Source organism: Carya illinoinensis, chromosome 15 (genome assembly GCF_018687715.1).
Source record: "Carya illinoinensis cultivar Pawnee chromosome 15, C.illinoinensisPawnee_v1, whole genome shotgun sequence".
Lineage (NCBI taxonomy): Eukaryota > Viridiplantae > Streptophyta > Magnoliopsida > Fagales > Juglandaceae > Carya > Carya illinoinensis.
In genome coordinates this window covers 41,365,552-41,379,047 of record NC_056766.1, presented here as the reverse complement: position 1 = coordinate 41,379,047, position 13,496 = coordinate 41,365,552, and the positions used below count along the sequence as shown (strand labels likewise).

General features: G+C 33.8%; 1 protein-coding gene across 42 annotated transcripts in view; it reads left to right on the top strand.

Moving 5' to 3' along the window:
* LOC122297069 (TMV resistance protein N-like) overlaps positions 1 to 13,496 on the top strand; it is a 70,660-nt gene that overhangs the window by 4,948 nt on the left and 52,216 nt on the right. Inside the window, exons 3-16 of one of the 42 annotated variants that reach the window (XM_043106906.1) lie at positions 105 to 1,856; positions 1,949 to 2,508; positions 2,655 to 2,720; positions 3,068 to 3,524; positions 3,675 to 3,736; positions 4,618 to 4,801; positions 5,438 to 5,607; positions 5,737 to 5,864; positions 6,453 to 6,548; positions 6,836 to 7,217; positions 7,752 to 8,050; positions 8,153 to 8,345; positions 10,324 to 10,403; positions 10,980 to 11,835. In XM_043106906.1, the coding sequence (XP_042962840.1) occupies positions 105 to 1,856; positions 1,949 to 2,473 (2,277 nt within the window). In that variant the 3' untranslated portion in view covers positions 2,474 to 2,508; positions 2,655 to 2,720; positions 3,068 to 3,524; ... (8 more) ...; positions 10,324 to 10,403; positions 10,980 to 11,835. Of the gene's footprint in view, positions 1 to 104; positions 1,857 to 1,948; positions 2,509 to 2,654; positions 2,721 to 3,067; positions 3,525 to 3,674; positions 3,737 to 4,617; positions 4,816 to 4,930; positions 5,048 to 5,417; positions 5,622 to 5,736; positions 5,865 to 6,313; positions 6,382 to 6,430; positions 6,549 to 6,835; positions 7,218 to 7,751; positions 8,346 to 8,704; positions 8,879 to 10,323; positions 10,404 to 10,979; positions 11,836 to 13,496 lie in introns of those variants that run through there. The other 41 variants (XM_043106907.1, XM_043106898.1, XM_043106903.1 and 38 more) reach the window with 41 other exon arrangements.

Sequence of the window (13,496 nt, the reverse complement as noted above, 5' to 3'; positions counted from 1 at the left end):
TTGTTCAACTTATATATAGTTCATGAACACTTGCGCAAGTAGTGTTGAATTATAGAGAATTTATCTTTGATTTTTGATAGAACACTTGTGCATTCTCACATTAGGGAACAGAGAAAATTGAAGGCATATTGATGGGAATGCCTCGGAAGGACAGCAGGATACGTTTGGATTCTGGTGTGTTTGCAAAAATGGAAAAACTCAGAATATTAATAGTTAGCAAATTCAATAACGTCAGTTTTTGTGGTGGATCGAATTATCTCTCTAATGAGTTAAGAGTTCTTGATTGGCCCAAATGTCCTTTGCTCTCTTTGCCATCTAATTTTCATGGAGAGAAACTCATTCATTTCTATATCGGAAAAAGCAATATTAGAGATTTAGGCACGAGATTGCAATCTAAGGTAAGTATTTTTATTTTTCATATGTCAATCTGTCTTACTTTTAAGTTATGCTGCAAATTTTCTTTAACAATTAATATATATTTTATTTGTTTTTTACTTTTCAAACAGAACTTAACAAGTATAGACCTCAGTTACTGTGAATACTTGACAAATATATCGGATCTTTCAAGTTGCTCAAATCTAGAGATGCTGATGTTTGTAGGATGTAAAAGTTTAGTTGAGGTTCATGATTCTGTTGGATTTTTGGATAAGCTTGTTCGATTGGATTTTAGCTATTGTTCCAGCCTAAAGAAGTTGCCAAGAAGCTTCAAGTTGAGATCTCTAGAATTACTTGAACTTGACCATTGTACTAGTCTTGAAAACTTTCCAGAAATTGAGTGTGAAATGAAATATTTGAAATGTGTCAAGTTAAAAAGCTGCGTAATACAGGAGCTACCTTCATCCATTACATACCTCACTGGGCTCAATATGTTATATATAGATGATTGCGACAACCTTGTGCATTTTCCAGTAAACATTTTTCAGTTGGAACATCTACAAGATGTTTCCATCACCTGTCCAAATTTTGTAAATTTTGGAAAGGAGGTGGGGCATAATGGACAATTCGTGCCATGTACACAGGAAAATGAAATTTCATCAAGTATGGAATTGTCGCCTCCAGAATCAAATAATTTATTTAGGATATTTAATTTCTCATCCAGTTTGAGGACTTTAAATCTATCTGGTAGTGGTATTATTAGCCTTCCTCCATGCATCGAAGGATCTGTTGGATTGTCTCACCTTTATTTGCTAGAATGCAAGCAACTTAAAGAAATTCTACACCTTCCACCAAATATAGAAAAGGTAGATATCAGAGGATGTTCCAGCCTCAAGAGTTTTTTACCAGAATCAAATAATTTATCTCGGACATATAATTTTTCATCCAGTTTGAGGACTTTAAATCTATGTCGTAGTGGTATTGTTAGCCTTCCTCCATGCATCGAAAGATTTGTTGGATTGTCTGAACTTGATTTCAGATTCTGCGAGCAACTTGAAGAAATTCTACACCTTCCACCAAATATAGAAAAGGTAGATGCTAGTGGATGTTTCAGCCTAAAGAATTTCTTTACAGAATCAAATAATTTATCTCGGACATATAATTTCTCATCCAGTTTGAGGACTTTAAATCTAACTGATAGTGGTATTGTTAGCCTTCCTCCATGCATCGAAGGATTTGTCGGATTGTCTAAACTTGATTTGTCAGACTGCAAGCAACTTGAAGAAATTCTACACATTCCACCAAATATAGAATCGGTAGAGGCTATAGGATGCGTGTTATTGGAACGCTTTCCTCATGTATCGACAGAATCTTCATTTGGTACACCCGACTTAAAACGGTTAACAAGGATTGACTTATCGGAATGCAATAAAGTGGAAGTGGATGTAGGGAATCATGCACCAGATCCATTATTGGTACAGGTATACATGTCTTATCTATTTGATCTCTAATTTCATTCTGTTTCGTATTTGATAGCTTGTATTTGTTTTCTAAAATATAGTTGGTTTAATAGGAACGTTTTCGGGAGAAAGATTCAAGTACAATTATATATCCAGGAAGTAGGATTCCAGAGTGGTTCAAGTATTGCAAGGAGACTACTTCATTAAGTAAATCTATTGAAGTAGAAATTGATTATAATGCGTCCATTTGTTTTGGGCATCAGATTGTGGCATTGGTTTTGTGTTATGTTGTGGGATCTCTTCCAGCATCGGCTTTGTATGGTACTACTGCAATAAACGGCCAGTCGATTATAGATGATCATGTATGTCTAAGATACATTGCAGGAAATTCTATTGATGAGATGGTGCCGAGAATTTACAATAATAAGAGGTTTATAATGAAAAGTGATAAAGCAATCTTAAAAAGTTTCGGATTCCATATAATATATGGAAATGACAATTTCATTAATCCTATTCAACTTTCAAAGAGACCCCGAGATGAAGGTGAGCATGACTTGGAACCCGATTGGAACCCACAACAGAAGCGGCAATCTTCAACCACGAGAATTATGGAATTCAATGATGCTAATGATGATTAAATTATTGAAGATTTGGATTTAGAACTTCGACTTGGGTATGTGATAATAGCCGAATTTGTGCAGAATTTTACTAAATTAATTAAAGCATTATCACAATTATGTAGTCATGTTAATTCTTATATTTTTATTAGTCTTGAGATATTTATTTTTCTTACTTAAATTTAAGTTTATATTAATGAAGGAATTGAAGTTCAGAAAGGAATCGAAGTTGCGAAAGGAATCAAAGTTGGGGGAAAGAACTGTAACGGTAACAGACTTGCAGCGCCTATATTTACATTTTGAGAAATTTTTGTTCTTCTTTAGTTTCGTTTTAAGTATTGCTTTGATGTTTATTTACATTCATATTTTAGAATTTAACTAAGGTTGAGAATGAAACCTCCTTGAAAACTAGTAATATTATTTATGAGATTGATTTTTACCAATTATCGATGCTTTTAATTGAGAGGAATAAAATTCTTGACATAGTTCAATCATGTTTTTATCATGATTTAGAATAATCTTAATCAGCTGATATCTTTATTCATAATTTTGTTAAAAATAAAAACTATTGAAATAGAAATTGATCATAATGCGTCCATGTGTTTTGGGCATCAGATCGTGGCATTAGTTTTTGTGTTTTGTTGCGAGACCTCTTCCGATGAAAAGAATAAGAATAAACGGCCAGCAGATTAGAACTGATCATGAGATGCGGCTATAGACTTCAATGGACCCACATGATCGTGTATGGCTACAATACATAGCTGGAAATTCTATTGATCATGGGATTCTGTCAAGAAGTTACAGGGAGGGGAACAATAATATGAGGTTTAAATTTGAAAGTGATTCAGAGAAAGCAATCTTCAAAAGTGCTGGAGTCCATCTAATATACGGGAATGACAATTTTATTGATCCTATTCAACTTTCAAAGAGATACGCGCGAGATGATGGTGAGCATGACTTGGAACCCACGACAGAAGAGGCGGGGATCTTCAACCAGCTCTAGCTTATGGAAATTCAAGGATGCTAATGATGATTTAATTAATGAAGATTTGGATTTAGAACTTCCACTTGGGTATGTGATGATAGCCAAATTGGACAGAAGTTTGCTAAATTAAACAAAGCATTATCACAATTATGTAGTGTTAATTCTTATATATATATATTTTTTTTGTCTTGAAATATTTAGTTTTCTTACTTAAATTTGAACTTTATCTTAATGAAGCAATTGAAGTTCAAAAAGGAATCAAAGTTGGGAAAGAACTATAACCATAATAGACTTTAAAGGTAAAAGACTTGTAGTTTTTACATTTTGAGAGCAGTGGAATTTTTATTTTTCTTTAGTTTCATTTTAAATATTGCTTTGATATTTATTTACGTTCATTTTCTAGAATTTATTTTCATGGATAAGCCTAGCTAAATTTTCAACTAAGGTTAAGGATGAAACCTCATTAAAGATTAGTAATATTATTTATGAGATTGATTTTTTCTCCAATTATTGATGCGTTCAACAATTTATTGTTATTACTTCATATCAATTGAAAGGGATAAAATTCTTGATATAAATTCAGTCATATTTTTTATCATGATCTAGAATAGTATCAATCAGTTGAGAGCCTGATTGATAATTTTGTTAAAAATTACCACTCTTGGTTTTCTCCTCGGTTTTGATAAAAGTCCTCTTTGGTAAGAGCCCTTAATCACTTCTAAAGTGATATTTGGTTGAGCTATTATGGTGTTGATGATCTAGAACAGTAAAGGGATGAAAAAAATAAATGTTTGAAGAAGGCTGATTGGTATTCCTAATGTAGTTCCAACGATGAAGATAGGCTGATTTTCCTTTAAAGAAGCATGATTATGTCATATTACTTGACGTCATGAGGCATGAGTGCTCAGGGCATGTTTTAAAGTATTGCATGCATATTTATCAATCAAAACCAGATATGAGAAAAGTTCGTGGAATAAATCATTTCATTATTAGCATGTTTAGAACTTCAATTGCATTATCTCATGGTGACTCGTGAATAAGCATCCATTGATATTCCAAGTATCTTAGAAAATATTTTCATTGGAAATTAGAACTCTTTTAAAGGTATTTTTTAGTTTTAGTGACACATAATGAACCTATCTCGAATTTTTTCGCAATGGTTCAAACCTTGCGTTCATAGGATGCTTGTGGAATTTGCAGCAATCTCCTCGACCACCTTACTAGAATTTCAGTACATATATACGCCAGGAATATCGAAACGGGTTCAAGGCCTCAAAGACTCTGTTTTCAGACCAAGACCAGATCTGTAAAGGGAGATTTAAGGGCCTTGAAAATTATGTTTTACAGACCTAAGGACCATAAGGGTAAGTTGAACAAGGTTAGAATTGTACAGCATTACATAAAAGGAGTTATAATTTTCTTGGATTCTTTTTGGGTTAACTCAATAGGATTTGAATTGGACCTAATTTCTTATCACTTTTTCACCTTTTTAGCTTTCTTCTGGGGTTTTGATAAAAGTCCTCTTGGGTAAGAGCCTTGATTTCTTATGGAGTTGATGATCTAGAACAGGAAAGGGGATGAAAAAATAAATGTTTGAAGAAGGCTTATTGGTATGCCTAATGTACTTCCAACAATGAAGAGAGACTGATTTTCCTTTAAAGAAGCATGATTATGTCATATTACTTGAAGTCATAAGGCATGAGTGCTCAAGGCATGTTTTGAAGTATTGCATGCATATTTATCAATCAAAACCAGATATGAAAAAAGTTTGTGGAATAAATTCTTTCACTATTAGCATGTTCAGAACTTCAATTGCATTATCTCATGGTGACTTGTGAATGAGCATCCATTGACATTCCATGTATAGAGAACATTTTTATGGGAAATTAGTACTCTTTCAAATGTACTTTTTAGTTTAAGTGAACATAGAATGAACCTATCTCGAATTGTTTTGCAATAGCTCAAAACTTGCATTCATAGGATGCTTGTGGAATTTGCAGCAATCTCCTCGACCGCTTTACTGGAATTTCAGTACATATATATACACCAGGAATACTGAAACATGTTCAAAGGCCTCCAAGACTATGTTTTTAGACCAAGACCAGATATTTAAAGGGAGATTTAAGTGCCTTGAAAACTATGTTTTACACACCTAATGACCATAAGAAGGGTAAGTTGAACAAGGTTAGAATTGTACAACATTACGTAAAAAGAGTTACAATTTTCTTGGATTCTTTTTGGGTTAACCAAATAGGATTTGTATTGGACCTAATTTCTTATCCCTTTTTCGCCTTTTCAGCTTTCTATGAGACTATCACGTCTTCCCATATTGGAAAGGATGCTGGATGAATTGTTATACTAGGCAGTAGAAGGTCACCATTAAAAGGCTGAAGTTAATGACCAAATTTATGTGTGGAGGGAAGAAAGGTAATGTGCGTGGAGCTCATTTTCTTAACATTTCTGGCAAACGCATGTATTGAGATGAAATTAATGAATGTCTGTGCAAGTTAAGGGAATCTAAATTGTTGTTGATTTTCTTTTTCATCATACTGTAATTGTTGATCTTCTTGAGCTGCATTTGTCAAAGTACAGGGTAATTGCTGAAAGGTTTTGGTTTGAGAAATGACATAAATCAAAGGTCTTAAAGCTCTGGATGGGATTATTATCATACATTTGTGCCCGTCTCAACATTAGAATGAACTCTTGAGGAAATAATAATCCCTGCCTATTGGTTACTAATCATAAGGTTATGTACTACTGCATAATGAAAGACTTCTATATTAGTATCACCAATATTGGCCTGCCATTTTGTGGTTATCTTGCTGGAGCTCTTGTATCTAATCACACCCTACTTGATGGCTAACCGTATGTGGCAGAGGTAGTGGCGGCGCTAGGATTTTATTTCGATAGGTGCAAAATCTAAATAAATTTTTTTAAAAAAAAGGTATGAACTATTTTTCTTTTGTAGAACATTTATTCAATTATTATAACAGTAAGCTCTTTACACTTCTTTAGATGAGGATGCATTGCTACATCTAATGGATGCAACTGCAGACATGCCACTGTTCCTGCAGCACCCCCTCCCTGTCATGTTGATGTAGGATATGCAAAGTAAGTGACCCAATACTGTTTCATTCCAAAATATTGAATTTATTATCAATAAATAAACACAAACATGTAAGAGCCTAGATTGTTAAATTGGTAGAGTTTTATTAATCACTTTTCCTCTAGAAAATCCTACATATTTTGTTCTGTTAGAAAATGTGTACAATGGATGAATCGGTTAGTTATTAATGCTTGCTAAATATGTTATAATTATAACAAGATGTGTAATTAGTTAGTAATTGGTGATTTGTATTTAAGCTTTCGTTTTCATATCTGTGGTCTCTTCTTCTTAGGCATCAGAATCAGAAACCCTCCTAAAGTTCAAGGCCTCCCTTCAACCGAATGACACATTAATCAGCTGGAATGGCTCAACAACACCATGTTCTGAGCATAACGTAAATTGGGTTGGTGTTCATTGTGGGAAAGGAAAAGTTAAGGGTTTATGACTCAAGAATATGGGACTAAATGGTTTCATTGATGTGGACTTGCTCGCGTTTCTGTCGAATTCGAGAACTATAAGCTTTATGAAGAACAAATTTAACCTTGCCAAAGCTTTTGGAGTTAAGGCTTGATGATAACCATTTTGATGGTCAGATACCGGATTTTCAACAGAAGTCATTGAGTGCTTTTAACGTATCAGGCAATGAATTGGGATGGATTCAAGCTCCTTCTCTGGTGAGTCAACTTTTTGTGAGATCATCTGTGTGTATATATATATATCTATATATATAATGTATCATGTGCATGCACATGTATATGTACTTACACAAACGTTTTTCTTCAGTTGTATTTATTCTTCACAGAGTTATCAGAAAAATGGCTGCTTCTGACAAACTCTAAGTGACAAAGTAATAGTTACAAATATGCAGTCTTATGTTTTGAACTAAAATATAGATTAAGCCTATAAGTGATCTATTGGATTCTATGTTGTTATGGTATAAGATTAATTGTTAGATCTATATCTATATACTCAAAACTTTTGAGTTGAATATAATGTCTGAACATATATGATCATATCAAGGCATTGCTAGCATCTAGCACTTTCCACATTGATATTGGACATTGATTAGCCAACTTAATCCTCCAAAGAACTGAAAACCCACATGAAACAATGCCTAAAGCCCGCATATGCATATATACAAGGGTAAATATGTGTGAAAACATGTGTGAAAACATTCAGGCAGTGATGGTTTGTCCTATCAATGGCAGGAAATTTAGAGCTATGTGGAATGCCTATGGGTAATTGTGACGAGGGCTCAATTCCAAGTATCCTAGTGATTGTCATACTTGCAACGATGGCAACAGTCGGAATAGGTGTGGTGGTCTTCATCAACCACAAGAGGCAACCTTCTTTATTGACAAAGGCTCCAGTACATCCATTAAACTTGCAAAAGAAATCAGGCATAAAGGAATCAAACGAATCAGGGCAAAGACTCAACAAACTACAGTGGAAATACCAAGAAGGTTGAGAATGTGAAGCTGGCCTTTGTCAGGGAAGATAGGGAGAGGTTTGATATGTAGGAATTGCTTAAAGCCTCAGCTGAGATATTGAGCAGTGGATCATTTGGGTCTTTGTGTCTTCTTACAAGGCTGCCTTGCACAATGGACAGGTGATGGTTGTGAAGCGGTTCAAACAAATGAATAATTTGGGGAAAGAGTAGTTTCAAGAGCATATGAGCAAGCTAGGGAGGTTGAGACACCCGAATCTGCTTCCTCTGGTGGCTTACTACCATATATAGGAAGGAAGAGAAGCTCTTAGCATTTTGACTGTGCAGAAGGCCAGCTTGGCCGTTCATCTACATGGTACACTGATCTCCTTTCTAAAATATGTTTGCTCACATGTGCATGTATATTAGTTCATGAATTGGTAGGCCCTCTGTATATGTTTCTTTATAAACATAGCATTTTTGTCATGCATACATAGATACATATATATCATATCCGCCTCTGTTGTGTAATCACTTTCAATACGTTCACTGACATCATTTTCAATGCAAAGAAGCACTATCACATTGTCCAATTATACCAATAGTCCTAATTATAAGCCAGTTTGGAGGAAAACTTTGTCATTCTTCAATTTACTGTTTATAATTAAAAATCAATACTCAATCTGGTTGAACAAAGTCTGCAATTTTTTTTTTCTTGTTCTTCCTTTATGGTAGTTCAGCCCCAAGACAACCTACATAGCCCTTTGTTCATGCCACTTGCTTTTCCATTCCTCCTCTGTTTTGTTCAAACCACCAGTCGGCAACTTATGGCCATTAATTGGTCTCTCTCTGCCACATATTGAAGATGTTCAACCACACCGAATGCTAAACTCTTGGCCACGATATTCGGTAACTGTTGAACTCTCTACCTCACTCTTTTATGGACTATTATATTCATTTGGTTAGATGATGTTGTGTTTTGAGTGTTTAAACACGGTTTGTCAAGGGGCCTATGAGTTTGAAATTATGAAATGACGAGAATGCTTTGTCAAGGGGCTTATGAGTTTGAGAAAATATTTGTGAACGTAGAAACAAGAGAAATTAGTTCAACCTACTACTTGATGAGGTAGAATAAAATTCTGCTCCGTTTTTGGTCTAAGGCAGTTCGGTTTTTATTATAGTTTCTACTATAGATTTAGCTCTATCATTTCCTTTACCTGAATCCCTTTTTAATTGGTTTAAACCCTCCATTTTATACTTCAAACCATTAGAAATCAGTGTTTGTTTTTGAGCCACCTTCTCAAGCTTAAACCAACGTGAACAACCATAGATTACACCAAACCAGTAAAATCTGCAGCAGTGAACTAACAACCTATTTCACCTCTTCCTCAACTACTCAACTCAAGCCTCTTGTAGCTATTGAACTTGCCTCATTCTAGACCACCTCAAGAGGTAGCACAACCACCATAGAAACCACCAAAGACGCACGTAAGTTCCCTCTTTTAATTCTGTCAAAAACTGTAGCATAGCAGCAAACTCTTTCTGCAATGCGTTTCCTCCTCTAAATTTGTGTAATTAATTCCTTCCTATTAGTTTCTGTTTGGTTGACTCTCTAGCTTATTTATCTCCATTTGATCACTTCTAAATCCTTGCTTGTGTAATGAGGAATGTATTAGAAAGAGGGAAGGTTTGAAAACAAGAAAATACACAAGCTCTTGGCTGTCCTTCCAGTGAGAAAAAATTCAGCAACTTCAACCCTTGATTCCTATTAAGTTTCAGCACCTTAGTTTGCTTTTATTTCATCTCTTCAACTCAGCCTCAATATGTGACATTAGGACAACCAAATGACCTAAAATGTCAGACCAAAACCAGCTCTTGAGTAGCTGAAACTGAGGGGAACAGCAACACACACAACAACAGCAGAAAGTTGTTAGAGACAGCAGCAGTAACAGTTTCTCATTATGTTTTCCCTCTCCTTCTCACATGTAATCTCTTCTTACTCCAAGGACCCTCATCTATACAATATATTCTAGTCCAGTGGATGAAATATTCGAGCTCAGAATGAAGCAAAACAGAAAACAAAAACATCGTATCTGCAGCAGCAGTTTTCATATTTGAACCCCTCACTGTTTACTGTAATTTCTAATGCTTTTACGTCTTAGTTCCTCTTAACTCAAGCCTCCTCACCTCTAACTTCATTTGGTTGAGTAGTAGAAAGTATGGTGGAGGAAATGATAATTCGGAGCAAGAAAACGTCTATGTTAGTTGCAATTTTATAGTGTTAATTCTTATATTTTTCTTAGTTTTGAAATATTTATTTTTCTTACTTAAATTTGAACTTTATCTTAATGAAGGAATTGAAGTTTGGAGATGAATCAAAGTTGCGGAAGGATTCAAAGAAGGGAAAGAATTGTAACCATAACAAACTTCAACGGTAACAGACTTATAGCTATTTTTACGTTTTGAGAGCAGTGTAATTTTCAATTTTTTTTAGTTTCATGTTAAATATGGATTTGATATTTATTTACGTTCATATTTTAGAATTTATTTTCATGAATATGCCTAGCTAAATTTTCAACAAAGGTTAAGGATGAAACCTCATTAAAGATTAGTAATATTATTTATGAGATTGATTTTTTTTTTCCAATTATTAATGCGTTCAACGATTTATTATTCTTGCTTCATATCAATTGAGAGGGATAAAATTCTTGATATAAATTCAATCATATTTTCATGATCTAGAATAATTTTAATCAGTTAAGATCCCGATTCATAATTTTGTTAAAAATAAAATTATCCGTCAATAGTTTTTTCATTGTTTAGATTAAATTGCATATTTAAAATTGATTTTAGTTTTTTATTGTGATTATAGCTTGATAAGTTAATTATTTCTTGCTTTGATTCTTATTTTATTTTAGAACTTAATTTTTTGTACTAGATTAGAATTTATTTTAGTTTATATACTAGTCTCGTGCATACGACACAAATGTAGATTTATCGTGGCTTTCAGGTGAAGAGATTGAAGGACTTGATTGCATCTGGCTAGTCGTTTGTGGGAGTTTTTCTTTGAGTTCAATTCTCTGAGATCTAGTGGGGTTTGGAATTTCCTTTATGACCAGCATTTCTTTTAATTTTGGCTTTGGATTGCTAGCCGGGGAAAAGTAAAGTTGTTGCTTTTAATAACTATAATGTAGCTTTTTTGTTTGCTACTTTACTTGTTTTTCGACAGTCTGGATAGACCAAAAAGATTCCTTTTGGTGTTGTAGGGGTTGCAGTTTTTCGAGATCAAGATATTGGTTTTTTTCAAATTTTGTGATCTTAAAGTTTGGATCACTTATGGCGTAGGTTGTTTACAAGTAAAGTTGTGGTTTGTTTGGTTTTGGTTTATAAATAGGCATGTTTAGATTGGTTTTATTGATTTATTTATTTAGTTTAATGTATAGTTTGTTTTTATTTTACTAGATTTTGATGCTTGGGATGGTTTTTCTTTGAATATTTGTAAATCTCATGTGTCCTGTTTGTTATGACGGTATTCTTCCGTTATAAGTGAGGACAATCAATAAAATTAGAGTACCGTTCTCTTCTTAAAAAAAAAAATACTTATGGCTTGTGTGCCTTTCTAAATGATGGTAATTTCTGGGGTTAAGATCATTAAGTACTACCTATTAATACTTTCATGAATTATAAATATGGATTTTTGGCAGACAATTGTGACTGAAAGAGAAAATTTTGCTTTTGAGTTGCTGGTTTTTTACTGTTTGAACTGTATAGCAAGTTGTGGCTTGATTTCTCAGGATCAGGAACATTCATGATGGACAAGACAATTTGTGAATTGTAACAATTTATTGCTCATTATGACGTAACCAGGATATTGCTCTCTATGGTGTAACGAGGATATTGTTTTTTTTTTTTGGTATAATAACGAAGATGCCTTTGGTTGGATTGTTCTTTTTAATGTAACCAGTTGTTAATTGCAAAGCAGTGTCAAATGCAATGGTCTTTGTCTTTGTATTAGTATTTGGCTATGTTTTACTGTGAAGGATTAAATATGTAAAGACACAGCATGCATGCCGTCTTGGAGAGTCTGCTCATCACTTCCACCACTCACTAAGTTTTTCCTTGGCTCCTTCATTCTTGGTGGCTCAAAATCAGTTGGCAATTCATCCTCTGTCTGCAAATGGCAAAATCAATAAGAACATTGGCTCATTGAAAAACAAAAAAGTGCAAATGGAAGTGTATTTTTTACAAGATGGCCAAAGCCATGAATTTCATGATAGTATATTTAATCAAATCCACCAAAAAATATGGAGTATGCTATACCAGACTTCCGAGGAAAGGGTCAATTTTTTCTGTTTCATTATCTGCAATTTCTTCTTGTTGTCCCTAGTTTTCTGAAATATGCCCTAATATTATATACCCATATCTGGCTAACTCAAGAAAATTAAAGCCCTACATAATGACTAATAAGGCTAGCCAAGACCTCATAAACCAAAAAAAAAAAAAAAAAAAAAAAAATCACAGTAAGTAAAATTCAATAGGGCAAAACACAAATAAATAAAAGGCAAATTTTTAACAAACACAGAAACAGAATATAGGGATATAAAAAACTAAATAAAAATGAAGAGGAAAACAACAGAGAGATATGAACACACAATCCTCTAACCCTCCCAAAAGATAATTTCCATTAATTCTATTAGAAAGAAATCATATTTCAAACCTCAATTTTATTTCCTTTCATATCAGTTTTTCTCAGCAACCCACCAGAGGGTGAAGCAAGAAAAAAAATAAAAATAAACCAATAGAGGAAGAAAAAGCGAAGAAATTCAAATTTTTGGCTTTTCTTATGCAAGACCTTTCTTGAAAGTAAAGACAAGAAAATCATACAAGGTATCAAAAATACTAATTTGTCCAGCATATACTACTTTTCTAAGTAACCAAACACCAAAAATTTCTACAAATCAAGGAAATCTAGGAAACTATGAATTGAACCCACCCTAAAATCAAGTACTTACGTACGTACTATTTATGGTCCAGTTTAACAGAGACCGTGTAATGTTGGGAAAGGAAAATGAGGTGGGAGTAGAACTAGAATTAGCAATAACAATAGGTGTAGACCCTTGGGGCTCGTATACCATGAAAGAACAGATTATAGGAGAAAGAAATTTCACACATTCACTATATGATCTGTACAAGTATATTTGGTAGTTGTAGGCAGTAATCTCTTAATCTATACAAGGTAACAAATCAACATTAAATATCTATCCATTACAAATATTCAATATGCTGATATGCTGGAGCTAATATCTTGGAGACTTAAAATAATAATTGATCTGGATTTACAGTAGCTTGAGTCGTGGGCATATCAGTAGCAACTTGATTCATGGGCATCTAATCTGTAAATTTATCAAAGAGATTGTTCAAGAGGTCTTGAGAATAGTACTAAATCGTACATACTTGCATATTGCCGAGTATCCTGTGGGAATAAAGTCTCGTATGAAAGATATTGATATGCTTTTATGTATTAAGA